Raw genomic sequence first — 27,914 nt, forward strand, 5'->3', positions numbered from 1 at the left:
TAATCAGGGCCGGCTCTACCCAATTTGGTGCCCTGAGCGCCCTAACCCTAACCCGCACCTCCGCACCCAATAACGACACATCACGTGCTCACACATAATTTAGGAACAAGTCACTGTTTATTTATTTGTAATGTTAATATATAATTTTCTACACAGAAAACACTAAGTGAGGGCGCCAGTGGGCATAGAAAATTATTATTTTATTATTATTTTCCCTCGAGGCCAAGGGGGACTGGCGGCGCCCCTCCAGCAGATGGCGCCCTAGGCGACTGCCTATATCGCCTATGCCAAGAGCCGGCCCTGATGATAATAATAATAACAATAATAATAATAATAGTGTTGTTATGATTATGGTTTTTCTATCATTTTGATCATAAATTGATTTTATTTAAACTAGTTTTTTATTTGTTTTATCAAGATGTTTTATTTATTTATCAACATTTTGCGTTTAGTGGTTCTTAGAAACTACTAAACACAAAATGTTGATAAATAAATAAAACGATGTCACTTCACTTTTCTAAATTTTTTTTTTTTTTTTTTGTCGATTTATTTATCAACTCACCCTCAAGCCGGGTGAAGTTTAATAGTCTACAAAACACTGCCAGAGTTTCATGGGGAAAAGGTGTCGCGCTCATCACCCAAACAATTGAAGCAAATAGTGATCAGGATTCAGATGTTAAAAACAAAAGCATTGTAAAACCACAAAATGTCTGTTATCATCATCATCATCATTTTTATTATTATTATTATTATTATTATTATTAGCATTAGCATTATTAGCATTATTGTTGTTGTTGTTAGACAGACAGACAGACGAATAGATAGAAAGATACTTTATTAATACTTTTATATCAGAAAATTGCATTTTTTAAGGCAGTTCATTCAAAACATAACTGCACATCCCTATCAACAGGAAAGAAAAATATATTATTATTATTATTGTTATTATTATTGTTGTTGTTGTTACTATATCCACCACAGGGGCGTCCACAGGGCATTATTGCAGCGTTTATTTCGGGTGCATCATGACTGCAGTTTTCTGTTGACCTGTCGTCGAGCTTCTTTGGTTTCCAGATATGTGAACAGAGTGAGACCTCTCTGTATTCTCCTCCTCGCCGGAGTGGTCCTCGCGGGAGTGGAGGCCCCGCCCCCTGTGCTGCGTCACTACAGAGTTAGATAATAAACAGGAACTGTACTTATAAGTACAAAAACATTTAATATCTTAATATACATCAGACGGACATCTGATTATAAATGTTTCATTCAAACAGGAAGTTAACTGAAATTTCCAGCTTATCATCATTTTATTTATTTATGTATTTGTTTGTTTATTTATTTATTGAATAAACCTTTGAATTTGTGCTTTTGTTTTCACCAGGGAGAAGCCAGAAAAGTTTTTGTGCTGAGATCTCCCTCATAAAAAACATAGGCTTCGAGGTTTATTTGTTGTCATTGAAGGCCATACAATAAAACACAGTTGTAATCATTTCATGCAACATAAGGCAGAATAAATAAAAAAGTCAGCCTTGTGCACTTGTTTAGTCTGAATCAGGGGGAATGTAAACAACAGCAAAAAAAGAAAAAAATGGTTAATTATCTGACCAGATATTAACATTGACAAAGGGGATCTTTTGCAATAATTAAAGGTCAACAAACCAATAAGATGTAATATTTAGTTTATAAACCACCTTTAAAACTTTTATCTTAATCAAAATAGAAAGTAAATGAGTAATGTGAACGAGTTGCCTTTTGGCTGGCCTCTACACTACCTGTTTTTAATTCCCATCTTTAAAACTCATTTTATTGTCTGGCTTTTAAATCACGAGTGTTGCCTTTTATTATTATTGTCATTTTGTATTTTAAACTGGCCTTTGTGTTGCTTTTAGATTGTTTATATAGGTGTAGTTTATATTTTATTTTACTAATTTGTTTTCTATCTTTGTGCTTTACCGTGTTGTTTTAATGGTTTTTGCTTTTTGTACAACACTTTGGTCAACTAATGTTTCTAAATGTGATCTATAAATAAATTTGAAATGGTTTTGAATATGATTTTACATGATGTAATTTTACAGTATTATGTTTCTCCCAAATATATTTACTGTTATAAATCAGTAGAATACACAATGCCTATAATTCATAAGAAACAGAATTATATGTGTCAATGCAGTTTAGTCAAGGCACCAACAGACAGTGCAGAAACCTAATAATACACATAAAGCACCAAATTTACTGCTGATAAGAGAAAGTTAAGTTCTCAATGCTCCTGAAGCTCCTACAGTCTGTTAGAGTCTGGATCCATGTTTTCTTTTTATGGTTGTGTTAATATGTGCAATTAGATGTGCTGTTGATATAATATGCTTCCTCCAGTAGTAAACAAACTCTAACTACATAAATTGTGCTTTCTATAGGAGGATTTATCTGCATTTCTAGAGGCGATCACACAGCAACATCATCAATCCAATACAAGAAGGAACTGGAGACGGGGACGACGATGACTGTCGCGAGGCAGGAGGTAACAGTCTCGTGAGAGTGAGATGTTAAAAATGTCAGTTATAACATTAACTAGCTGATCAACACAAGTTTTTAGTACACGTCCAGGTATGTTGTCTGGGCCTGCGGACTTGTTTATATTCACTCTCTCAGCAGGAGTTTTCTCACATCTGCTGTGGCCACTGAGCGTGGCCGGTCCTCTGGAGGCAGAGTAGACTTCACAGCTGAGTCCTTTTTGAGGAGGTCAAAGCGAGCGTAAATGTGTTCAGCTCGTCCAGCAGCGTGGCCTCACATGGTTCACAGTTCTGCTCTGCAGGCAATCGAAAAACAATCTATAACCTACTTTTAGCTGGTTTAAAAAATATGCACTAATTTGAGTGGAAAAGGGGTATTAGACACAAACTGATCAACCCCAGCTGGGCCACCTGGGTTAGGGTATCTGATATTGAAAGACCTGAAACACCACCTGACCCCGGATTACATCACTGATGTTGTATCTAAGTTGCACTGTAAGGAGTGTATCAGAAACAATAAAGTGAGCCTGTATGCAGAATGACTGTGGCAGGATCTCAGTATACACGCAGCTGTTCTGAGAGGACGCAGAGTCTGCAGCACCACAATGACAGAGGCACCATGAAGATAAAGGAGCTGTTAAATATTTGTTTGTCACATTTATTGTAACTCAATTGTAAGATGATTTTTCCTTTAATTTCTGCTGAATGTTGCCATCACTTCTGATTAGAATTGATGGATTTCTTGTACAGATAAACCTTCCCGCTGATGTATCGCCCCTTTTGCTGCAGCTCCTCAGCTCTCTCAATGCTCAGATGTGGGTTTTCCATGTATTTGTCCGTCTCGTTGATTCCTACTTGAGTCCACAGTCCCTCGTCCTCCATCAGCTGCAGCTCTCTCTCCAGTTCCTTCTTGTATTGGATTGATGATGTTGCTGTGTGATCGCCTCTAGAAATGCAGATAAAACCTCCTGTAGAAAGCACAGTTTATGTAGTTATAGTTTGTTATTATATAAACAACACGTCAACGACACGTCCAAACTCTAACAGACTGTACACTTTCTCTCACCAGCTGTAAATTTGGTGTTTTATATGTATTATTAGGTTTCTTCACCGTCTGTTGAGGCCTTGACTGAGCTGCATCGACACATATAACTCTGTTTCTTATAAATTATAAGCTTTGTGTATTCTACTTATTTATAACAGCAAATATATTCGAGAGGAACTTAATCCTGCCCTAAAATTTGTAGATTTTTTTTAATCAGCATATTTACAAAATGTTCATTGAATAAATGTATGTCATTTGTTTTCCTGACAAAGAGAGACAACACTCCAGTCTGATGCAAAATTATCACACAGACACACAAAAGGACCACAAGGAGCTGCAACACAGCTACAAGATGACAAAAAACAACCACAAAGTGACACAGAATGACTATAAAGGGACACGAGATGCAAAACAAATAAATTACGCAAAATCATCACAAAGTGACCCATAAATACCAAAATGAGGCTGGGTTCGCCCAGCTGAAGTGGGATGTAGGGGATTTGTAGCTGGATCAGCTGTCTCTCTCCTGGGGGAACTGGGAGTACGGGGACAGAGTTTGAGAAGACAGTGAGGGAAATGTCAGATGAGGCCGTTAAATCCAGTCAGTGGATTTGGATTAGGGGGGACAATGGTAGTTGGGGACCAGCAGGGGGACCCACTGAACGGACAACTCCTGGAGATCATGTGGAGAGATCCACCAATCAGTCCTCTCAGGAGAAAATCCAGGAGGTGTGAAGGTATTTAGGAGTGGGAGTGGCCTGTGTGAGTCTCTTTGTGTGAGACCATGCTGCCTGTCCATTCACCCTTATTCCCCTTAGCTTGAGTCTTGTATGTGAGTTGTAGTATTTTGGCAATTGTGATGCATGTGCTAGGGAAGGTAGCATCAGCACAGTCACTACCTGGAGTCTGCATAAATAGAGCCTGGGTCTGCTGAAGGTGGTATTGCTGTTTGGGCTGTGATAGCCATGTGATAGCCAGCCTAGCTAGTTTAGTTAGCCCAGTTTAGCCTCCTGGGGGATAGCCATGTGTTAACTTGGCTTAGCTTTGTACCTGTGGTAGCCTGTGGTATCTGTCTGTTGGCTGTGATAGCCATGTGATAACTAGCCTAGCTAGCATGGCTAGCATAGCTTAGCCTTAGCCTTGTATCTGTGATAGCAATGTTATAGTGTAGCTTAGCCCTGTAACACTGATAGCTTTGTAGTAGTTTAGCTTTGTATCTGTGATAGCTTTGTAGTAGTTTAGCCTTGTATCTGTGATAGCTTTGTAGTAGTTTAGCCTTGTATCTGTGATAGCTTTGTAGTAGTTTAGCCTTGTATCTGTGATAGCTTTGTAGTAGTTTAGCCTTGTATCTGTGATAGCTTTGTAGTAGTTTAGCCTTGTATCTGTGATAGCTTTGTAGTAGTTTAGCCTTGTATCTGTGATAGCTTTGTAGTAGTTTAGCCTTGTATCTGTGATAGCCAGCTGGTGCTGCCACTACCTGGAGCTCGCATTAACCGAGCCAGGGTCTGTTGAAGGTGGCAGGGCTGTTTGGGCTGCATAGGAGCAGTGAGAGCTGAGCACTAGGGGAGCAGCTTTGTTCACTGTGCAGCCTCCTGGAGGTGTTGTGGGACCAACTAGGTGAAACACTGATGAAAGGAGGTTCCCACCTGATGACCCCAAAGATGTGTTAGTCTTCGCTGCTCTCTGACCTCTCTCTGACCTCTCTCTGACCTCTCTCTGACTCTCTCTGACCTCTCTCTGACCTCTCTCTGACCTCTCTCTGACTCTCTCTGACCTCTCTCTGACCTCTCTCTGACTCTCTCTGACCTCTCTCTGACCTCTCTGACTCTCTCTGACCTCTCTCTGACCTCTCTCTGACTCTCTCTGACTCTCTCTGACCTCTCTCTGACCTCTCTCTGCCTCTCTCTGACCTCTCTCTGACCTCTCTCTGACCTCTCTCTGACCTCTCTCTGACTCTCTCTGACTCTCTCTGACCTCTCTCTGACCTCTCTGACTCTCTCTGACTCTCTCTGACCTCTCTCTGACCTCTCTCTGACTCTCTCTGACCTCTCTCTGACTCTCTCTGACCTCTCTCTGACCTCTCTCTGACTCTCTCTGACCTCTCTCTGACCTCTCTCTGACTCTCTCTGACTCTCTCTGACCTCTCTCTGACTCTCTCTGACCTCTCTCTGACTCTCTCTGACTCTCTCTGACCTCTCTCTGACTCTCTCTGACTCTCTCTGACTCTCTCTGACTCTCTCTGACCTCTCTCTGACCTCTCTCTGACCTCTCTCTGACTCTCTCTGACCTCTCTCTGACCTCTCTCTGACCTCTCTCTGGCATTCATATTTAGGTCATAATTGCTGATCAGTGACCCTAGGATCCTCATTGAGTGCTTATCCTTTTCTGGAGCACAAGTCTCTTGTGTTTAAGTTGAATTTTACCTGCATCTGTGCCTGTGTTGGGCCTCAGTTTAAGTAAGACACTGAAGCTGAAAGGCTCCAGGTTTTCATTATCTGTTCTTCGGTATCACTAACGATGTTCACCTGGCTGATAAAAGCGGTTGTTGGTTACCTGGTTTGGCGGCGGCGCAGAGCTCTCTGACAACACTGACCGGTGCAAACCCAACATCCATCGCACCGGCGATGATCACCGCATCAAACATATCTGAAACCAGGAGAACACAGGAAGAAGAGCAAAGATTCAGTGACCAGAAATCACTGTTTTAACCCTTAAAGATGAGCCGTGGGTGAATCAGAGCGTATGAAGTGTGAGTATAGTGTACCAGTCTGTGCAGGCAGTTGTTCTGGTCCCAGTAAGGCCAGTTTGAGCTCCCGATAGAGGCCTGTCTTAGCAGCGAGTTCCAGCATGCCTTTACTGCCGTCCACTCCAGTAAAGTCCCTGAAGCCCAGTTCAACCATCTAGAAACACAAGGACAGGATGTTTTACATGAGAGCATGTCGTTGGTGCGTGTGAAGGCTTTTTACTATCTCACATGACTGCATTTCACACAGTAGTGAATTTCTGTTACTGTATTATATGTAATATTTTCATGTGTATGTTTAAATGTTCTTCACCACATTATATGAGAACATTTCAGGAGTGTGTGAGAATAATAATTTAGTTGCTTGTGTGAGAGTCGCTCACTTGTGTATGTGTGTGTGTGTGTGTTGCGTTTCAGTTGCGTGTGTGTGTGGTTTTCAGTTGTGTAGGTGAATGGGATTGTTTTCATGTGTGAATGTGTGAGGTAATTCTGAATAATGTCCCTCACGGCCCCTCATACATCTCAGCCAGCTCACTCTGCAGGAATAAGGTGACCAGGACTGCAGAACTGGGATGACTCTTGACTCTACAGTAAAGTTGATTATCGAGGAACACCGAGCGTCTCTGTTTAAGTGTTTCTGGCTCACCAGTTTAGCGACCTGTCCAGACCCACAGGCCACGTCCAAAACGCGAGCCTCTTCACGATTCCCAGAGAAGTTGGCATCCAGGATATTGACTGCCAGATTTGGTGATCTGTAGTTCATTAGCTTCATATCCTGTTAATGTGACATTAAACAGTTGTGTTATTGACACAGTTACTCTGATCATCGGTGTGACGATTTTTCGGCCTCTTGCCTACGGCTGAATCACAGCTGTTATGGCGTGCAGTGCAAGTACTTTTGAGTCAGTCCTCGCTCTGAGGCACGCCCTAACCCTAATCCTACCCCCGTACCCTAACCCCTAACCCTAACCCTAACCTGCAGCCGTCCCCCAATATAAATGACCCCCCCCCCGAAAGTGAGAGAGGGAGACAGCTGGAGACGAGGACTCGCTCCACACGTAGATATAAAAAAAACAAAATCTTTCTTAGGTAACAAAAACACATCAATTCTTTTTTTAGGTGATTATTATATTATATTTAACTTCTATCCTTATATCCCCCTAAATCCTACACACTGGGCCTGCAGAGGCAACAGAGAATGTGTGTTTGATGCTTAAAAGACAGTTTGTTTTTTAGTGTTTCCTTCAAGTCTCCATCTGACCTGAAGGAGGACAAGTTTCTGTCCACTGACCTGGTTGTATGTCTCTGCCCACGTGTCATAAAACTTGGACGTCAGCTGTGAATCGAAGCCTTCGAGGGTCTGATGGAGGGCTTTGACGTCGTCCACAGTTCTGCTGCCGTCTGACATGATGAGGAGACTTCAAACCTACTGAAGAGGAGACTGAACTTACGTCAGTTCTAATTTAGGTTCAAGTTTTGGTCCCCAGCACAAATTGTGTCTCTTTTCTCTTTTTCTTTTTGTATTTTAACATTTTAAGAACATGAATTTTCATTCACTCAATCTTTATTTAGTCTTGATGGATCATTGAGAGCGAACTCTCATTCACAATGACACGGAGAAAAATTCATCACACAAAAATAAAACATAAAAGTGCACAACAAGAAGAGTAATAAAATAATCTAATCAATACACTTAATATAAGTAAAATAATAAGACAGTTGCAGCCAGGGGTGGAGCAGCAATTTCAAATGTGGGGGGTTCTTGAGGAAGCTGAAGCACAGGAGCACCGCGACCTCCGTCAGCCCTTGTTTTAGTCTCAAAAGCTAAAGCAATGCATTTTTAGATTTTCTTCATGAGGATATTCAAACAATATCACATTCAAAATGTACCCTAACCGAAAGCTTTTTCTTTCCCTCCTGTCACACAACTCCGCTTACAGGACAATTTGACTTGAAAAAGAAGTCAATGGTCTGTTGATTTTCAGCATTCCTAACAAAAAGAATAATGATGCTAATGTCAAAATCAGTGGATGTCTCTTCAAACTGTCAGTTTGACCCATTAACTTCACCTAGCTTCTATTAACTTAGTTAGTTAGCAAGACCTAGACATCGTGTTGTTATTTAGCGGCGAGGGATGATAGCTCCGTGACAAACGGTTTACTTTCCCGGGCTGCCGGGACCAGTGGACCAGTGGGTTTGGTCAAATGGCTTAACAAATGACGCCTTAGGAAAAAGGAAAAAACACCCCCATCCCCTACGGGTGTGACGCCCACGGCTGCAGCCTTTACAGTATTATTGTGATCAGCGATCTGAACTGATCAATGGATTCAAGTGAACTGAGTTTCAGTTTCAGTAGTTTTAGTCACGGATGTCAGAGAGCCTCTGGAAAGAGTACGGTATGAACCATGACTCTTAAAAACACAACCCAGATTGTTAAAACCATATTAGTGTCCATTTTTAAGGGATATTGTGTTGAAGTGTTGACGCATTGATTCCCAGATGGCCAGGGACGGTTTTTGCTGTGGGCAATGTGGGCGACCGCCCAGGGCGCAATCTATTTGGGGGCGCACGAGCACCCGCAAAATAAATAAATAAATAAATAAATAAATAAATAGATAAATAGATAAATAGATAAATAAATAAAAACCGCAAGTTTTCTACCGCTCATTTCCACGTCACGTTAGTGGAGCAGGTGCGGGGCGCCCTTACTATCATGTCAACTTTCTGCTGTGAGTCATGTATACAGGTTGTGTGCGTCAGAAGAAAAGGCAGCAGGGAGACAGGAGGGCGATCAGCTCACAGCTGCAGAGGCTGAGAGCAGGCTGAGTTTAACTCTCAGAGGAAAAGCACGGAGGGGGGTGAGGGATGGACTCAGAATCAGAATCAGGATCAGAATCAGAATCACGTTTATTGGCCAAATTCAACAAATGAGGAACAAGGATTTTTTTCCGGGTTGGCAATGCTCACAGTACAAGGGAGGGAAATAAGTTAGGAATAAGAAAAATAGAAAAAAAGACAGACATAGACATGTAATTGTATTTACAAAAGGAAGAGATAGAGAATATATACAAAATGTACAGTATGTAATTCAAACCTGACCTGTTATGACCCCAGCTGCTTCCAAATAAATTGTATTTCATTCATAAAATTAACATAGATACTTTTACATTTATTGCGCTATGTGAAAATATAAAAACTGCCACAACTGTCGGATTTTTACCGGAACTCACTTTAATGTCTGACCGCATTAAATCCGTCAAGCGTCTGCATAACTCTCAATACGCAACACAGAGCTTCCGCCCACAACTACTGCCTGCTGCAGTCCTTTCAACATAAGAGCATGTTGGAATATGCTGAGCATCACCACATGGGCGTTTGACGGAGGGAAAAGGTGATGATGTTATATTGAGTCAAGGGTGTATCATGGACAAAAGACCAAAGAAACCATCAGATGTCCAGTTCAGAAAGAAAGGGAAAGAAGAAGAGGAGAAACGCTCAAAAGATAAAAGGTATGCAGGTATGCAGGAGTGACGTTAATTGTAGGTAATGAAACAGTAGCTTATACGCTATTTATTATCCTCTTGCTAATATGCTGCTACTTAGCCACAGAAGACGACTGTATTTGGTTTTTAGCTTTGCTGAACTAGCAACTATTAAAATTTGAGGCATTATGCTTAGATAATACGATGTTAATGGATGACTTTTTGGGGGGGTTCGCCCAGGGCGCAAAACTACCCAGGACCGCCTCTGCAGATGGCCACCAGCATTGTGAGCCGTCAATATTTGGTTGAATGTAGGTTGTGATGTGACCATAATTTAAATCAGAACAATGTTTGATGCCAACTTTAACGTGGTGTCTTAAGCCCTGATGCAGCCTGATTGTGATAAAAGGATGAAAAGAGTTGGTACTCACCTGAGCGAAAGAGTTGAAAGAGTGTGAGAGACCACTCACAGCAGGCTCAAGGGGCACTTTTCTGCTGAAAAAAAACCAGCTTAACCAGATCAAGGTATGTTTGCATAATTTACGATGGTCACAGCAGTTTAGCCCCTTTGTGTTAGTGAATGGGACATAGATGAAACTAATGCTGCATTCCAGACAGTACCAAAGTCCAGATACATTTTTAGTAACGTTCAGAACATGTTTCTGAGGCCTGAGATTACAAAACATTTTTTAAAATGAAAATGTAATGTGATGTGATGTGATGTGATGTGATGCAATTTAAAAATAATGAAATAAAGTGGATGTTTATAGTGAATGTTACCCTAACTTTAAGAGGAACGTTCTGGAAACTGGAAGAAAACATCGCATTGTACCATTCTCACAATGGTTTAAACCAAAAAATGCTGGCTGCGATGGCAGCGTTCATGGAGGCCAGAGAGGTACACATTGTGTTTGGTAAGAAATCAACTAAAAGGCAGCTGGAGCAGAAAGTGAAACAAGTATCCATGACAGCAGCACACACCCAAAACAGTGACAGAGTGACACCCAAAACAGTGACAGAGGGTGGCAGCGCAGCTTGTGTGTCTCAATAAAGGACAGTTGTGTGTTTTTGAAGTATGACTGAACAGTATTACTGTATGAGACACTGATGGACAGTCTGTGCAGCTGCTGGTCTGCAGAAACACATGGGGTACGCCCCCCACAGGGGTTGATATCAAAACGTGTTTTATGGCTTTTTTCTAAAAACTGTACTCTGCTTTCTCCCCACACTCGCACTCAAATAGTCTCCATTCTCAGGACTTTTTACTTTTTACTGTTCCTAAGGTCAGAACAGAAATGGGGAAGAAAGCTTTTAGGTTTGCTGCTCCAACTTCATGGAACATTTTGCAGTCAGAGCTCAAACTTCAAAAATGTATTACTTTGAATGCTTTTAAGTCAATGCTAAATCCCATTATATCTAGGTCTTATGAGTGCAAATGTTTCACTTAAGTGTATTGGAGTACAGGTAAGCTTAAGTCATTAATCTCATTAAACTCATTTAATCTTAAAGAAGATGTGAAGTTGTGGCTGTGTTTTAAAAGAACTATGGTGTTGAAATTGTATAACGAAGAATGTGTTTACTTTGCAAATGTTTTGCAGTCGTATCAGGAAGCCAGATGAGCACGGGGCAGATGCAAGAGTGGAGAAGAGGAAAAGTGAGACAACCGATGAGGAAGGACTGCGACTGGGAAGATCTAAAGTTTTGTGTTGTCATGTTACCAAAGTCTCCTAGTCTGAAAGTGAAGGAATGAAATTACAGAGCTCTGGGTCGACTCTTCCTTTCCCTGACCAGCAACAAAAGCGTGTCAGTTCACGAAGTCTGACTACCTGTCTCTCCCTGACCCAGTACTTTTAAGCGTTATATGAGTCATTGTGCACGCAGGGCACAAGATTAATGACTTAAGCACACCTGTACCCCAACAAGTGCAATGTTTTGTTTTGTTTTTAAACAGATTTTTGTAAATCGAATTGTTATTTTTATCCTCTATGTTTAAGTTTAATGTAATTATGTGTTTAAATAATGTGTAACTGTATGAGCTACCATTCTTGGCAAGGTCTCTCTTGCAAAATTGATCTCAATGGAACATACCCGGTTAAATAAAAGTTATTATTATTATTATTATTATTATTATTATTATTATTATTATTATTATTAAATACACACAAATACATTGCGTCTCGCTGCACAGATAGTTCCCCCTTGCGTCATCTCTGTTTACTCCAGTAGACCGTTTTTTCATAGCACCTTACCATGGTAGAGGAGTAGGTTGCAGTTTATTGCTATTTAAATCATGACTTCAGTCTTGTATGGTAGTTAAGATCAGTCAAATCCTTATTCATTCTTAACAATGCATCAGGAAACCCTAGGCCGCAGTTCGATGAACGACTTTGTAGTCGTATCGTCCGATATCCAATATCACAAAACATGGTTTGCCTCAGAGGGCTTTGCGGTGTACACATTTATCAAACAACGTGTCTCATGCAAGAAACGATATACAACAAATTTTCTCTTATTTTTGCTCATATCCACAATTTGTTTGTGTTAATCTCATGCCACTTTCCACTTCTGCATCATTACACTTTAGAGGGAAATACTGCACTTTTTACGAATATGAAATTATACAGGTAGTATACTACAATATTCAAGTGCAGCTTAAACAATTAGCCTATTAATCAGAAAAATAAATGATAGCTATTTTTTTCTAATGTAAGTCATTTTTTATGCACAAAACATTTCATGGTTCCAGCTTCTCATACGTACTTACGTATGAGAACGATTTATTAAATAATAATCAATAATAATTTATTATGACCTTTCACATAAAGAACATCTTTATAAACTGCTTCAAAAGCCCTTTGCTATATACAATATATTTTAATTCCCTCCTCATATTTATTTTGCATTGCTGTTCAAAAAAAATCAACAAATTTCTCCTTCAAACAGCTTTATTCAATTTTCTCACCAAAAGCAACATTTTGCAAGACTGAACTGAACACACCATGAAAACAATGATTTACCCTCGCTGAATTCTCATGTTTTTTACTCAGTGTGCCGTGTGCTCTCCATGGCCTTCCCAGTTTAAATAAAGGTTAATAAATAAAATAAATGAAATAAATAAAGAGCAGACATCACAGGAATACAGAATACAGACCTATTTCCTGCAGCCAAACATGTTCTCTGAGTCCAGGCTTCAAGGACATTTTATTTTACTGTCATGCCACTCCTTTCCCTCCAGTGATGACAAGCGTCATTGTTTAAAGCCTTTACATACACGCCGGTCCATGCAGACAAGTGGATGAGCGTGTGAGACCAGTGAGCTAATCCCTCCTGATTAACTGGCTGAGCTGGCATTTCTTGTCATATATTAGGATCCTTGTGTTCTGAGAGGAAGTTCATCCTGAGACTCATATGGTGTGTTTCCACCGGCAGGTTGATTCAGTTTAGCTCGTTTCACTTTTTTTTCTGCTTGGGGTAACCAGCGCAAAAATGTCGCACTAAAGGTGGAGCTACAAACACTGCAGTCCATTCAATGTTCAGTCATTTGAGAATGACAAGCGACAAGTTTTTCATACGTTAGTAGAGGAAGGTAGAAGGTAGACTTTTTTGTCATTTTTTAAACATTTTTTAAACAAAGTTTAAAAAACTAAATTCCTTGATCCTGATACATCTTTGGAGTTGAAGAATGAGCTGATTAAAATCAGCAGCCAGCATCCATGTGGTTGCTCGGGCATGTTGCTGCTGATGGTGTCATACAATTACTGCAGTGCATTTTTTGAATTTGCATTGGAGTCTTGTGTCCTGTTGGCTCTGAACAAAGTCCGCCCATCTGGTGCAATAGCTTGATCCAGGATGTTAGGGGTTAACCATGTCTCTGTGAAGATGTGCGCAGAGCAGTCTCTGATTTGTTGCTGAGTGAGCCTCAATCACATCTCGTCCACTTTATTCTCCTGTGACCGGTCAATAGCCAGTAGAGGGCTTGGTAGAGGAACAGCGTTCGGTCCAAGTCGTGTCAGCCTCGCCCTGATGCCGGCTCTCCTCCCTCTCTTTGTCCGGAGCTTTTGGTTTGGTTTGGTCTGACTGGCCACTCGGCATATGCCATTTGTGGGGATCCTTTCTGCTGCATTCAGTCCAAACTCCACAGAACTTTTCCTGATGCTGATAAGTGCTGCTCTGTTGTAGAAAAGTCATGCTTCAGCAGAAGGGGCCATGGTGTCAAAAAAATTTAAATTATTATTATTGTATTATTATTGTATTATTATAGTACGTATTCCAGGCCAGTAGCTGGTGGTATAACTTTGTAATGACACACCATAGAAGGACGCCACGTGCATGCGCAAAGTGCGGCCTTGCCATCATCGGTTTCACAGGATCCACGCATTGCCAATTTATGCAGACAAAAGAGACTGAAGAGGTGCCGTTTTTAAAAAATTACACTCTGGAAACCGGTCTCAAAAGTTTGCATTTTCAGGCCCCCAAAATGCCATTGTTCTGTGAACGAAAGGCCAAACTGCAACCAAAGCTTCACGTTTGTGACCTCAAATTCAGACCACAGGTGTGTGAATATTTTCTACGTGTCACACTTTAAACATTCAAGTTCAGGTTTTTTTTAAAGGCCCTCATGATTTTTTTTCTGTTACTTCAAATTCAGCTCATGTAGCTGAATATTTTATAGAAGTGAAAAGTTAAACATGCAAGTTCAGATTTTTGTTTTACAAGTTCTCATGTAAAGTCAACATGCTTCCCTGTTTTGCAATGTCTTTACCCTTGAACGTTTTCTTTATGTGGTTGTGTCTTCATGTCTGATCACGTATGAGCTCAGGCACGCCTCCAAGAAGTGCCTTAAAAACCTGCTTCCATCGCTGCTGTCACTCCCTCACACCTCTCTACCTGATCGCCTTCACACAGGTGAGTACAAACCAATCTGTACTTTCATCACAATCAGGTTTTATTTTATAGAGCTGCAACTAACGACACATAGTCACGTAGAAAATATTCACACACCTGTGGACGCTTGATTAATGTTTCATCACCATGTTTCTTGGTAGATATTTTGTTTTGTTTGACCAAAAGTCTCAAATTCAAAGAGATTGAGTAGTTTGATAAATGCCTTAAATCCATTGTTCCAATGCCAGGTGATTACTTTGGTCAAATTAGCAAAATTCCTCTATTTTGTTAGAGTTAATATTATTTTAAATATTTGATCAAATTCTCCAGATGTAGGTGCTTAATATCAACAGTATATTATTAAAAATAAAGTCAAATAAGGTTGTCAAAATCTAATTTTCTTCCCTTGAGGGGACCACATTCATTTTGGCCCTTTGGGGGGTCGACCCTCTCCACTGGCTCTACACCTCTGTTAAAAAAAACCAAAAAAAAAACAGGCAATGTCAAGACCAGTTCCTAATCACAAATATAATGTCAATTTAATTTAATTCAAAACTTATGTTTCCACGCCAGTTTTTAAGTCACTTGTTGGCCACTGTGTCAAGCATTCAGAATTTGTGTGGGGAACTTTTGCACACATACATACATATTTCTAAATTTTATATCTCACCAGGGAACAAAGTTACGATGGATGTATTACATTGCATCGTGTATATTTCACCTGAACTAACCTAAAGACGTCTATCCAAGCCATGAGGCCAGTTGGATGTACTGTCAAACGACGATGGAGACATCGTATGTTTGTGAAATGAAGATAGCTACAGCTCTGCTGCAGTCAGCATGTCACTGTCACGCTCCCTCAGAACTGAAGACATCTGTGTCATTGTGTTATGTCATCAAACTGCACATTTTAGAGTGCCTTTTTATTCTAACCATCCAAAGGCACATCTTTGTAGGTGGATGGATTATCTTTGTAGGCAGAAATGCTCACCAACATTAATTTCAACAAATTTGAGACCTAAATTTGTTGAAATATATCTACTGAGTGAATTAAAAAGGCTTAGATCTTTTACGTAAAACTGTGAAAAATGGAAGTAAAAACAAGAGTGTTGCATTTATTTATTTGTATATTTACTTATTTTATTTAAAAGGGTTCATGTGCACCTTAAAACCTAAATGTTACCATTTGATGCACTGTGCTATATTATAGCTCAGAGCTAATTTGCATCTGCAGTCCCGCGGCAGCTCAGAACAAATACACAGCGCAACGACATGTCAATGTAATGTTTGTAAGAGGGAGGAAAAAAATGCACAAGATAAACAATAATGCAAATTCATGTTTGTTCAGTGTCGTAATCTAATAGCATGCTCTGGGCCCCTACAGTACTGGTTAAAGGTGTTTGTTCTGAAAAACATAAACCCGGTGACATTAATTAACCCAACATGTAAAGATACTTAGCACATTGAAATATGATCATTGTTGAACTCAAAATGTGAACTGTATTAAATTTAGTCTATGCACATCAGAAAGTACGTTTAAATGTAAAATAAGAAACCAAAGTGTGTAAGATTCCTCAGTTCTCACACTGAGAGTTTTCTTGTAATCATATGTTGGAGCCAAATATTTGATTTGATGATAATATTCACAGATTTAGTGAATATTTTCATTTGGTTTATTAAGTTATTTTTAGTATACATCAAATAAAATGTAAATTTTGATTAGATTAGATTGATTTATATAAGTATTGTATTTAATTGGCCAATTAAATAGGTGAGTGCAGGAGGACAGATTTCACTCTCAGTTCAGGCCTGCAGCCACACGGTTTTTTGACCTCTGCAAAGCGCTGTTTTGTTTTTTTGATTTATCAGCCATCTCTGCCATCCACTGCGGTAAGACCGATTGTTTAAAAATGGAAATAAATGATTGAAGTAAATCAAGCTGTGGACCTGGATTTAATGGAAAAGCGTGTCAGACGAGGATGTGAGCCGGCTGAGAGTCATGAGAGCAAAGCGAACTAAAGGACAGTTTTTTGAACGTGTTGCTCTTATATCATATACTACAACAGACTTACAGAATTCTTGAAATTCAGTTATTGCTTTTGGTTTCAGTGTGACTCCATGTTTGACTGCGGGGAAAACGTCTGTTGTGTGTCACGTTACGATCATGTGAACGGCTCCTCTCTGGCAGGTTTGAATTCGTCTCATCATGTCAGGCTCCACCCGAACTGTGAACGATTTGAGGGCTTTCCTTCAGACCAGAAAAGGCTTCAATTCCCAGCAGACGACAGAGTTCTTCGACACCTGGGCAGAGACGTACGACCAGGTCAGTGGACAGACACTGAACCTCCTTCAGGTCTGATGGAGACTTAAAGGGAAAAGCTCTAAGTACAATGAACCCTGATGACCCAAAAATGATAGTTTCCAACTGTTAACCCCATGACATTGAGTTAAAACTCACATCAAACAGAGAAAAACAGCAAATCCTCACATTAGAGAAGCTGTTTAAAAATGACAGGAACAATTAAACAATCATCAGAGTTGTTGCAGATTTATTTTCAGTTTGTCTTGTGTCAAATGTTCGACACGCTTGGGACCGTTTTTGGCATGACTCATAAACCTGAACCTCGCACGGCCAAACACAAGCAGCTCCGAACTTCCCACTGACTCGATAGCATTTTGTGACCTCATCATGTTTAAGTGGAAGCACATTCCTCCTGCCGCGAGATGGAGTGAAGGTGGGAGGGGTGTTAAAATTAAAATTAGAGTACAAGTTTATAGAATTGGTTCGGTTCATGATGCACATGTTGTTTGTCAATCAGAGACCAGTTAACTGACATCTGGGATGTCTTTGTCTTTAGTGTCCATAATACTGGTGTAAAATCAAATAAAAGATTTGAGAAAGATTAATTGACTGTTACATCTCTAAACCAGCGATAAAGGCATTTAATGAGTTTAAAAACAATTGTCACATAGACATTCAGAGCTGTTTCTAGAAAATGTAATTCTGAGAACTTTAACACCTCAACAGGATATGAAGACGCTGAACTACAGAGAACCAAATCTGTTGGTGAATTTACTGGATGCAAACTTCTCTGGGAATCGTTCGGAGGCTCGGGTTCTGGACGTCGCCTGTGGGTCTGGACTGGTCGCTAAACTGGTGAGCAAAAACACTTTTCACTGAAAATGAGAGCCTCAGTGTTCCTGGATCATTAAACCAACCCCACATGCCCCAGGCTGCTGTTAAACAGTTTCTTCTTCTCGTGTTTGTAGATGTTTGAACTGGGCTTCAGGCACTTTGTGGGGGTGGACAGCAGTAAAAGGATGCTGGAACAAGCTGCCAAAACTGGTCTCTATGAGGAACTCAAAGAGGCCTTACTGGGAACAGAAGCGCTGCCTGCAGAGACTGGTACACTACACTCATTCTCAGATGTGTCATTTTACCGTTGAACGGGGTTGGACTTTAGCTGAGGTCTAAATTTTCGTAAATAAAATAAGCGTACGCCTCCTCCCTTTGGTTTCAGGAGCGTTCGACGTGGTTATCATCGTCGGTGCTCTGCGTGAATGCTCTGTGCCGGTCAGTGTCATCAGGGAGCTCTGCCAGGCCGCCAAACCAGGTAACAAACCGGATCTCAAAATATTTATTTCTGTGTCCGTGCACTGGTGCATGTTACTTTTAAAATTACATGCACAATTTTTTAAAATTTTATTTTCAACTATTTGTCCTTCTTTATTGGTATTTCCGTCACTGCCGTTGCTGAATCCAACCAAAACCTCAGTGATCTACGGTAAAACTACCGCAAATCCTTAAATGTTCATATATTTTGAGCATCTTCTCAGCAGTCCTTATAGGGAGACATTTGTCACATCATATTAAAACTTTTTGGGTGACTACTTTCTTTCATATAAATATTTCTCTTTATTAATTAATTAATCAATGAATAATAGGAACTGAATATTGAACACTAAACTTCAATTACCAGCTTCTCTTGATAACAGTTTTCAGTGCTGTTTGTGAATATGAGTATTTCAGTATTAAATTTGAGTTGTATGAAGGGTATCAAAAAACTGACTGATTTTTTTCTATGAGAATAAAAATGCAAAATAAATGTACTATATTTCAATGTCAATGTGCTAAATTCATACTGTAAAAACTCTAACCTTTAAGGGTCTTACAGAAGGAGAGGCCTTGAGATGGTAATTAAACGTATTTTTCTTTACGTCTTCATTAATTTAATAATGAATTTCCCTGCAGGAGGTTACGTTTGCATGACGAGAATAGAGCCAAAGTCAGAGGCTGGAAACAAATACAAGATGTCTTTGGAAAAAGAGCATCAGCTGATGGTGACGGAGAAACTGTGGACCTGCGTGGACGCCAAAGAGATAGACAAATACGTGATTGATGCTTATACTGAAAATAAAAATGAGCAGAATAAGCAGTACCTCGGTGGAAGCATGTACATATACAGGAAGTCGATTAATTAGTCACTCCACACTCGTATACGATCCTTCACTGTCTGATCTGTATTTTTTCAACATAATGTCACTAAATACACAAATGCTTATCTGGACATTTTGATCGTTGTTCTGCAGATCTATTGGTCAGTAGAATTAAGGCCCGCCCTCAGTCCTTCCCCGAGCTATGATTGGACAGTGAATGTTTTTCATTGACCTGCCTTGTTCCTGACTAATAAAGTTTCGTCACAGTGATAAACATTCAGTTATTAAACACAAAATACTAAAAAATTATCATTTAATGTGTGTTTTTCATGCCAACATGACAGTAAATTCGTACATTAAAAGATGCACAATGTGGATCGTATTTCACTTTATTTCTGTGTTTGACCTCCTGCTGTGTGTCAGTTATTCATTCACTCTTTCGTTCATTGTCCCAAACCGACTGTCCTCCTAACGGTCGGGCCTGTCCCAGCTGTCACTGGGTGAGAGGCGGGACACACTCTGGACAGGTCACCAGGCTGTCTCACATAGAGACAGACACCCAATTACGCTCACATTCACACCTACAGGCCATTTCGAGTCACCAGTTACCCTAAACATGTGTGTCTTTGGACTGTGGGAGAACCGGGAGAACCCGGAGAGAACCTGGAGAGAACCCACGTGGAGAACACGCAGACTCCACACAGGAGGCTCGCCCCAACCCAGGGTTGAACCCATTAAATTTGACAACTTTTCTTTCTGAAATTGTTATTAATTAAATCTGATTGAAGGGACTGTCTATAAACGGCATCTGAGCACACAAAAAACTATTAAAAAAGTGTTGTTTGTTTAATTTAACTTTTCTACACCTAACACTAGTCATTAGAGTTTTTTTTATTTATTTTAATTTTCTTGTACTTTTTACAATTTCTTGCTAATTTTTGCCAATTTCATTTTTCGTTGCTCGCTGCCTTTCCTGTGATTTTTACAGAAATAAAACTAATTTGCTTTGGTTTCAAAGTTGTCTGCTAATAATGTGATAGTCATTTCTGATTATGAAAAAAATGTGTTTCTGCTTTAAATTTTTAACGACAGAGAGAGAGAAACATCTGTGCTGTGTTTCCTTCAGTTCACTTTCACAGAAAATGAAATAAAATCGAATGAATCCGATTCTTCTTTCTGCCCGTTTCTGTTTCTCTGACTGTCGCTGAGTTTGACTTTGCAGCCTCGAGGAAATTACATCTCAGAATACGCTATGAAGAAGTGGATGTTATTAGGGAAGTGACTTTCGTCAAAGAGGCAATTATGTCAGTTTGGAGATCAGGTGGGCAGATGAGGCCGGGTAGAGAAGAGTTCTCGGAAAAAGAAAGAAAGGAGGAAGTCAGAAAGTGACCAAAGATGTTTCCTGATTTGTTTCACAATTTTTCAGTCTGTCAGTCAGTGACTTTACGCTCTGCTCATTTTTCAGACAGCAGACGTATTTGAAGTCCAATCCTAAGAAGAAAACTAAGGATGGCAGTTTGGGACAAAAATATTCTCTGGGGCTTCGTGTTCCTTCTGGCAGGTAAGACTGAAGTCTCATGAATCTGTCGTTGGTTTTCTTCTTTTTTATTGCTATTTTTAATTCTGTGTCTTCTGTCGGTGAAAACTGGGAAATGATTCACAGCTTGTCTTCATTTTTTCTGATTTTTGGTCAAAATTCATCAACAAAAACTGTAACAGAACTTTTATATCTGCCCTCAGTCCTGTCTCCCACAGACAAATTTAATCTTCTGTTGAGTTACTTGTCTGTTATGGAGAGTAACTTTTCAAGTACAACTCTGAGGTACTTGCACCAGTAAAGTCTGTATTTAACCCCTTGAAATGCAGATAGACGCTTTTAACAAGCTATATGACCCTTTGAAACCTGAGCAGACCTTGGCTTGATTTTTAAAAAAAATTTTTTTTTAAAACATGAGAAAAAAGGCAATGGCCAACTTGGCAAGAAATGTTCTACAAAATGCAAGAAAACAGTAAAGGGTGGCAGGGAAATTACCTAGAAATCAGTTTTTAAAAAGAGGATGGATAATGAAAAAATCATTTAAAAAAAATTACATAAATCATGTAATTATAATAATTTTATATTTACATTATATTACAGAAAGACTATCATAAAATATATAAAATAAATACTATTTTAAGCACATTGTTAGGTCATTTTCTTGCTTGTTTTGTTGTTTGTTTTCTACCTTTTTTGTTCTTATTTTATTAATTTCTGACCAATTTTTGGGCCATGTGTTGCCTCATAGCCTTTTGCCCGTCTTTTTGAAAGGAATCAAACTAAGGTTTTAAAGAGGGCTTTTTTGTTTGTTGTCTCATTGGGTGAATTTTTTTTTAACTTATTTCCGTTTCCTCTATTTTCTTGCTTTTAATCAGTTTGAATAAACTTTGTCGTGTGTAAAAATAAGTAAAACACAAGACTAAAAAGCTTCTTTCACATTTTATATGAATAGTAAGTGTCCAATAATAAATGGATCAATAATAACCCTCTGAGAAATATCAAATAAATGCTTTTATGTTTGATGTTTTAAGCAGGACAGAGCAGGGAGGTTTGATCTGTGGGGAAGTTGAGCCACGCTGGTTTCTGAGCATCATGGATAAAGTTGGTCATGTCACAATGTATTTTTGAAGAGTCATACTCACCCAGTGATGGAGCGTAAAATGCTGTAAATGATGAGCGCATTCAAAGGTCCCGTGTGGTGGATTAAGGGGATATATTGGCAGAAATGGAGAATGATGTGATAATTAGTGAGTAGTGGTAAGTAAGTTGTCTTTAGTGTATAATCATTACTTTTAAATGAGGTGTCGCCATGTTTCTACAGCAGCCCAAACGGGACAAACCAAACACTGGCTCCAGATGGGACATTTGCGTTTTTGCATGGGCCGTCTGCAATGAGCGGTTTCAGAAAGATCTTTGTTTTCCACATATTTGTTTTTCAGTCCCTCCAGAGTTTCACGATTCACATGAATTCAGCCACTCCCTGTGAGTTGTGCAGCACCCTGCAATTCAATCATCAAATCAACCTTAAACTACCACAAATTTGACTCATTTCATTGCACAGCTGAAACCCTCTTTTTGTCTATTTTCTAGTTTTTATCTAGACCTCGTATTACAAAGAGAGAATCAGACACTGACTTCTGTTTTTCATTTTCTACAATGTTTGTCCGCAGGTGCAGTGGGTCAAATTGTGAACTATCCACCTCCTGTTTGTGCCATGAAAGGCTCGACTGTCACGCTCTCCTGCACCTTCAAAACACTGAAGTTCGCTGGTGGAATAAAAATTGTGATTTACAGAGTCGTCTGGTGCAAGAACCATGAGATTTGTCAGGGCACCACTCCGTCTGTGTACGACAGTGAATCAATCAACAACAACAACAACCCTCGTTTCAGATACCTGGGAGACAAGACAGGAAACTGCACTTTACAGATCACAGATATTCAAGACAGCGACAAAGGAACTTATCGCTTCAGAGTGGAAACTGATCACAGTTCAGCAACTTTTACTGGCCAACTAGGAGTGAATGTCATGGTCGGTATGTGTGCAATCAGATCTCTTTTCAAATTTCTGATGTTTGTTTATTGTCCTACTAATCTCTTTTTTTGCGCCTCTCTTCTTTACTATGCCCGTAATACCGCCTTCTTTAGTGCCGAGGGTTTCAGTAAAATTAACTGAATGGTTGAACTGTGGAGAATCCTGTTAAACTAACCGTGTGTCCATGTTGACAACAGTTCAAACATATATAGTATATTGTATACATAGTCTAAGCAGCTAACTGATATTACCTCCAGCAGGTCGCCAACAACCCGGTTTTATATATCCAAAAAACATATACAGAAATGAACTGCATGGTAACCATGGTAACCACACCGAGCCTCTAACTGAGACAGGCCTTAATTTGTGGTAATGTGTTGCTACACCGGGCTACTAAACGGCACTGAGAAACGGTTGTTACTTTTTAAGAAATTCTTACATTAAACCTTTAAAATGTAGATCGACATCACTTTTCTTGTGCTGCTCAGACGCCTTTCACATGTATGATCGGTGCAGTTTCTTTCAAAAACATGGGAGAAAAATTCAATGAGCAACTTGGTTAGAAATGTTCCACAAATTGCAAGAAATTAGTAGATTTTGGAGACTGTTTTTAAAAAAAAAAAAAAAAAAAAGCCAGGGGAAAATGTCTAAGAGAAAAAAGTTATCAGGAAAACTATATCTATAATTATCATAATTACATATTTGAAATTAATTTGCAGAATTATTATATTTTGGGGCATTTTTCCAACCTTGTTGGTTGCCTTGTTCCTTTTGAAGTTTGTTTTGATTTTTTTTTTTTTTTTTGCAGGACTTATTTTCAGGTAATCTCTTCATTGCACATTTCCTTCTTTACAGCATTTTTGAAAGAAATGAAGCCAATTTGCTCAGGTTTCAAAGGGTTAAATATTGACATTAGATCTATTATTAATGCTGTCACAGTATTTGTCTTGCAGCTGCTAAATGCAGAAAAAAAAACATGGGATCATCAGCTATGACTCGATTGAAATAATATTCTGATTAAAATAAAATATGTTAAATCTGAAAGTAAATGAAAACTAACATTTTAAATGTATTTTAGATCTGACTCCAATGACGATACGCAGCTCCAGCAACGACAGAGAGTTTAAAATAGGGGAAAATGTCATGCTGCAATGCACTGCAGTATGCACTTTCAACCAGCTGGAGGTCGCCTGGTTCAGAGATGACCACACCCTCTTAGAGACTGGCCCCGCCCTCCAGCTCGGCCCTCTGACTGGAAAGGATTCTGGGAAATACACCTGTGGTTTGAAGAGCAACGTCAGCACACGCTCTAAGCCGTTTCACCTGCGTGTGGAGGCTGAGAAAGAGCCTGAAAGGTTTGAAGGTTTGTTTCTTCCGTGTTTATTTGATAACTTCTGTAGAAGGTCCTGAGACCAGAAACACGCTGAAGAAATCTCAGTCCACACAAACAAACGCATTTTTAATTCATTTCGCAGAGATATTCCCTCCTTTGGGACAAACAGAATCAGGGAGGTCGCGTCCAATCATTTTTGTAATGCCGATAGCTCAACACAATGATTGTCTGACAGAAAACTGCAATGATCCGTTTGTTTAGTTTGCAACAGAACAACTTTTAAAGAGCTCACGTGCATCATATCAGACTGAAGGCGATGTTGAACTTTTTAGTCGAGTCAAATCAATTTTATTTATAAAGCCCATTATCACAAATCACAATTTGCCCCAGAGGGCTTTACAGCACAACACGCCTCTGACCTTAGACCCTCACATCCACTAAGGAGCTCTGTTTTTGGTCTCCACCAGCTCCTGAGGGAAATATTTGGCTCTTTAGTTGCTAAATGCTCCGCTATGTTCACATGCTAATAGGGGCTGTCCCAAATACCATTTTATGATTGTCACAGGCGTAGAACCAGCCTTATGATAATTGGAGAGAGAGGTTGAGTGGATCAATACGCTGTGTCCAGCTCTACAGTGAAATTAGATTTTATATAGTCAAACTTTAGGTAAAGTTGTGGGGCTTGGACAAAATTGTAAGGATGTGCAGAGTTCACCACTGCAGAGATGAAGAAAATTCTGTCATTGCTAGGTCGGTTTCCATTACAGATCTTTTTTTTTAATTGATTAAATTCACTTTAAATGTACAATTCCTGTCTTTAACATTACTTCATGTTTAGCAAACCTGTGGACGTCGTCTCATTTTGAAGATCTTACAGAGAAAAGTCCGGACAGTGTTTAGTCAGTGTGATGTTCAGGTGTCTGCAGGAGACTGTTGTGATTTGGTGACGGTGCATAATAAGTGTTGATGTCTCATCTCCCGACCGTCTTCTGTGTTTTTCAGAAGCAGGTGTTAGCCCGTCTGTGATAGCTGGTTTAGTGTTGGGCGTCCTGCTGGTTGTCCTCATTGTCATCGTGGTCATCTGCATCATCAAAAGGTATTTTAATAAATCTGTTCTTGTGTTTGTTTATCACAAATGCAGTCTCATTTATCAATTATTCCATTGCACCAGTACATTGTATTACTGTTTGGAAGCGTCATTGTATTTTGTATGTATGACCCAAAGTTTGCTTTCTCTGTTTTGCTTTTGATGCTAAAAACACGCTGAACTTCTGCTTTATCGTTGAATTTTGTTGCTGTATTTGCAGGAAGCGAGCAGCAGCAGCAGATCAGCAGCAGTCAGCTGTGGGCGGTGACCTGGACCAAAAGGTGAGTTACTGATGGGAGGAGACAGCTAATCTCTGTTCATAATGCATTACACTCTTTGTTTGCATTACACGTTGTTTTTTTTTTTGTTTTTTTTGTGCGGTGCTGAGATACCCTCCACTGAAGCATGAGCAAATCAGTCAGATTCAACACAAAAAATGGAGAAAAAGCAAAAATTGGCATGAAATGTCCTGCAAATTGCAAATTGAAAAAAAGTAAATAAAAGGTGACAAGAAAATGACCTGAAAATTATCTATAATAATAATGATAATAATAATAGTAATAATAGTAATAAACAAGAGAGAGAGAGAATCATTAGAAAATGACCAAATAACTGGGGAAAAATATCAAGGAAACTGTATTTATATTCTGGTATAAAAAATTAGGTTACAGGAAAAAAATGTTTTTATTTAGCACCTTTTCTGGTCATTTCCTGTTTTCTTTTTGTTTGTTTTTTGCTAATTTTAGGTAATTTTGTAATCACCTGAAATACCTTTTTTTGCAATATATGGGAGATTTCCCAAAATTGAGGTGTTTCCAGGAGTTGCATTTTGGATCCACAATTCCCATTCCCGCAATTCGAGGGTTAATGGAAACTCGCCGTCTGTTTCATCTCATCCTAATTTTTGGTTTAGACTTTTTATCTCCTCTTAATGTTTAAATTTAGTGCTTCATTTTGTTTCTACACAGCAGTCAGTCTGAGCGTTTTTAGTACATCTACAATAATAAATGAAGTGTCTAATGTTTTATGTTGTTTGTGTGCATTTTTGGTGTTTTTGCAGATATACATACAAACTGTGCATGACAGCAGCCCGTGGACATCAATTATTTCACTCAGTAAATGCATTATTTATTGAGCTTTGTTGATGCAGAGCAAAAAACAGATGTTTCTTTCTTTCCTTATCTCTTCTTGTCTGTGGTTTCCGTTCAGCATCCTGATAACGTCTACAGTAACATCCTGGGGCCGGCTGAGGAGGAGCCTGCGGAGGACGTGAGCTACGCCGCCGTCCAGTTCCAACACAAGAAGCAGGCCAGGTACGTACGTTAGACAGGTCTGTCTTTATTCTGTTCACATTTCACTGAGTTATGACTCAGGAGGAAGAGTTTTTTTCAGCTGAAACTTTTATGCAAACAAACTTACAGAAACTGCACTGAACCGTGTGAATACAACCCCGAAATGTTCGACACACATTTGCAAAAAAAAGGCACTCGGTACCCTGGCAAGATATGCTTCACCAATGGAAAGAAATTTCATAATTGTCTTTTTAAATTATGTTACAGAATTATTATATTTAAGCTCGGGGGTGGGGGGTCAAATGATTTCCTTTTTTTATTCTATTTTTTTTCCTGTACTTTATTTATTTATTTAGCTAATTTTTGGGTAATGTTCCTGTTTGTTGGGTTGTTTTTTTACGAATTTCTTTTTATTTTTGAGTAATTTCTCTCTATGTAGCTCACTGCATTTTCTCCCCATACTCTTGAAAGAAATCCACCCAGAATGCTCAGGTTTCAAAGGGTTAATTTACTGATTGTAAAGCAGGAGGCTTTCCTCCCACTCTCTCAGACGACACAACGTGTCCACTGACTCTTCTGCTTTTTACTGATTTATTTTTAGGCCAGTGGAGGAGGCAGAGGAGGCGGAAGTCGGCGTCATCTACAGCTCGGTCGCCAGCAGAGGCTGAAGTCGTTCACGCTCACAGGACGACCGGAAACCGTCGACGCGATGGTGCGACGTCACAGCGGCACCTGTCGAGACTTCAGCAGCCTGGAGGTTTGCTGCCGTACGTTCAGCTGACGAACTTCAACAGTGTGACCGTCAGTTAAAAATGATAACCATAATGTTATTTTAGAAACATCTAAAGCCGAGCTGAAAATCCCAAAATATCTTAATGAGCTTTGTAGGTTGATGTCAGTATTGTTAGTTTGTGATCGTAGTTTTAAAAAAATAAAAACGCAGGAGGTTCCTTTGGAGTCAGTGTACTTAGATAATGAAATAACTAAATAAATAATTAGATATTATCTGTCATGCATGTGAATCTGACCAGCTGAGACGGGTTTGAACTGTGACTATGTTCATTTAATTACACACACGCACACACACACACACACACACACACACACACGACAATGTGACTGTAATATTTATACAGATAATATTATTCAGATCATACAAAGCTGAGCTGAAGATCCCAAAATATCTTTATAGGGTAGTTTGTGTGTAAATGTCTTTCCCATTGTACATTTTCTAATTTTTTATAAATATGTAGCAACAAAGACACACAGCAGGTTCCTTTGGTGTCAGTGTTTACGAAATAAATAAATGAATAATATCATATTATCAGTCTGTGTGGATCTAACCAGCTGTGACCGGGTTTGAACTGTGACTGTAAACATAATTACACACACACACACACACACACACACACACACACACACACACGCACACACACACACACACACTCACCACAGGGTTAAAAAAGTTTGGGGTTTTTTTGGGCTGCATTACAAGACAAAAACTTCTGTCACTGGAAATGGTTTTCATCTGTTTTTCA

At 39.5% G+C, this 27,914-nt stretch overlaps 3 protein-coding genes across 7 annotated transcripts; 2 read left to right on the forward strand and 1 right to left on the reverse strand.

Annotated features, from left to right (window-relative positions):
- Positions 1-94: 94 nt before the first annotated feature.
- Positions 95-9,659, reverse strand: LOC121946266 (methyltransferase-like protein 27). 5 transcript variants are annotated; one of them, XM_088084773.1, is made up of 7 exons: positions 9,392-9,659; positions 7,584-7,721; positions 6,939-7,067; positions 6,314-6,449; positions 6,103-6,195; positions 4,005-4,084; positions 1,037-1,164 (listed from the first exon to the last, which is right to left on the reverse strand). In XM_088084773.1, the coding sequence occupies exons 2-7, from the start codon at positions 7,698-7,700 to the stop codon at positions 1,162-1,164; spliced, it is 558 nt and encodes a 185-aa protein (XP_087940899.1). In that variant the 5' UTR covers positions 7,701-7,721; positions 9,392-9,659; the 3' UTR covers positions 1,037-1,161. The 5 variants fall into 5 exon arrangements, with proteins under 5 accessions (XP_087940898.1, XP_087940896.1, XP_087940895.1 ...); XM_088084772.1 differs by lacking the exon at positions 4,005-4,084 and having other exon boundaries at positions 95-1,164; positions 9,392-9,603; XM_088084770.1 differs by lacking the exon at positions 4,005-4,084 and having other exon boundaries at positions 1,020-3,472; positions 7,584-7,718; positions 9,392-9,615.
- Positions 9,660-14,544: 4,885 nt separating this feature from the next.
- Positions 14,545-19,487, forward strand: LOC121945989 (methyltransferase-like protein 27). The gene is made up of 6 exons (XM_042490377.2): positions 14,545-14,679; positions 16,847-16,981; positions 17,687-17,815; positions 17,929-18,064; positions 18,180-18,272; positions 18,911-19,487. Exons 2-6 carry the CDS (start codon positions 16,865-16,867, stop codon positions 19,138-19,140), a joined length of 705 nt encoding a protein of 234 aa, XP_042346311.2. The 5' UTR covers positions 14,545-14,679; positions 16,847-16,864; the 3' UTR covers positions 19,141-19,487.
- A 967-nt stretch (positions 19,488-20,454) lies between these two features.
- Positions 20,455-27,695, forward strand: LOC121946015 (sialoadhesin-like). Its single transcript, XM_042490417.2, has 7 exons — positions 20,455-20,656; positions 22,303-22,665; positions 23,743-24,027; positions 25,000-25,093; positions 25,305-25,365; positions 26,294-26,397; positions 26,978-27,695. Exons 1-7 carry the CDS (start codon positions 20,605-20,607, stop codon positions 27,042-27,044), a joined length of 1,026 nt encoding a protein of 341 aa, XP_042346351.2. The 5' UTR covers positions 20,455-20,604; the 3' UTR covers positions 27,045-27,695.
- The last annotated feature ends 219 nt before the right edge of the window (positions 27,696-27,914 follow it).

Source organism: Plectropomus leopardus, chromosome 11, assembly GCF_026936395.1.
Source record: "Plectropomus leopardus strain MGB_pleo_1.0 chromosome 11, ASM2693639v1, whole genome shotgun sequence".
NCBI classification, from domain to species: Eukaryota; Metazoa; Chordata; class Actinopteri; order Perciformes; family Serranidae; genus Plectropomus; species Plectropomus leopardus.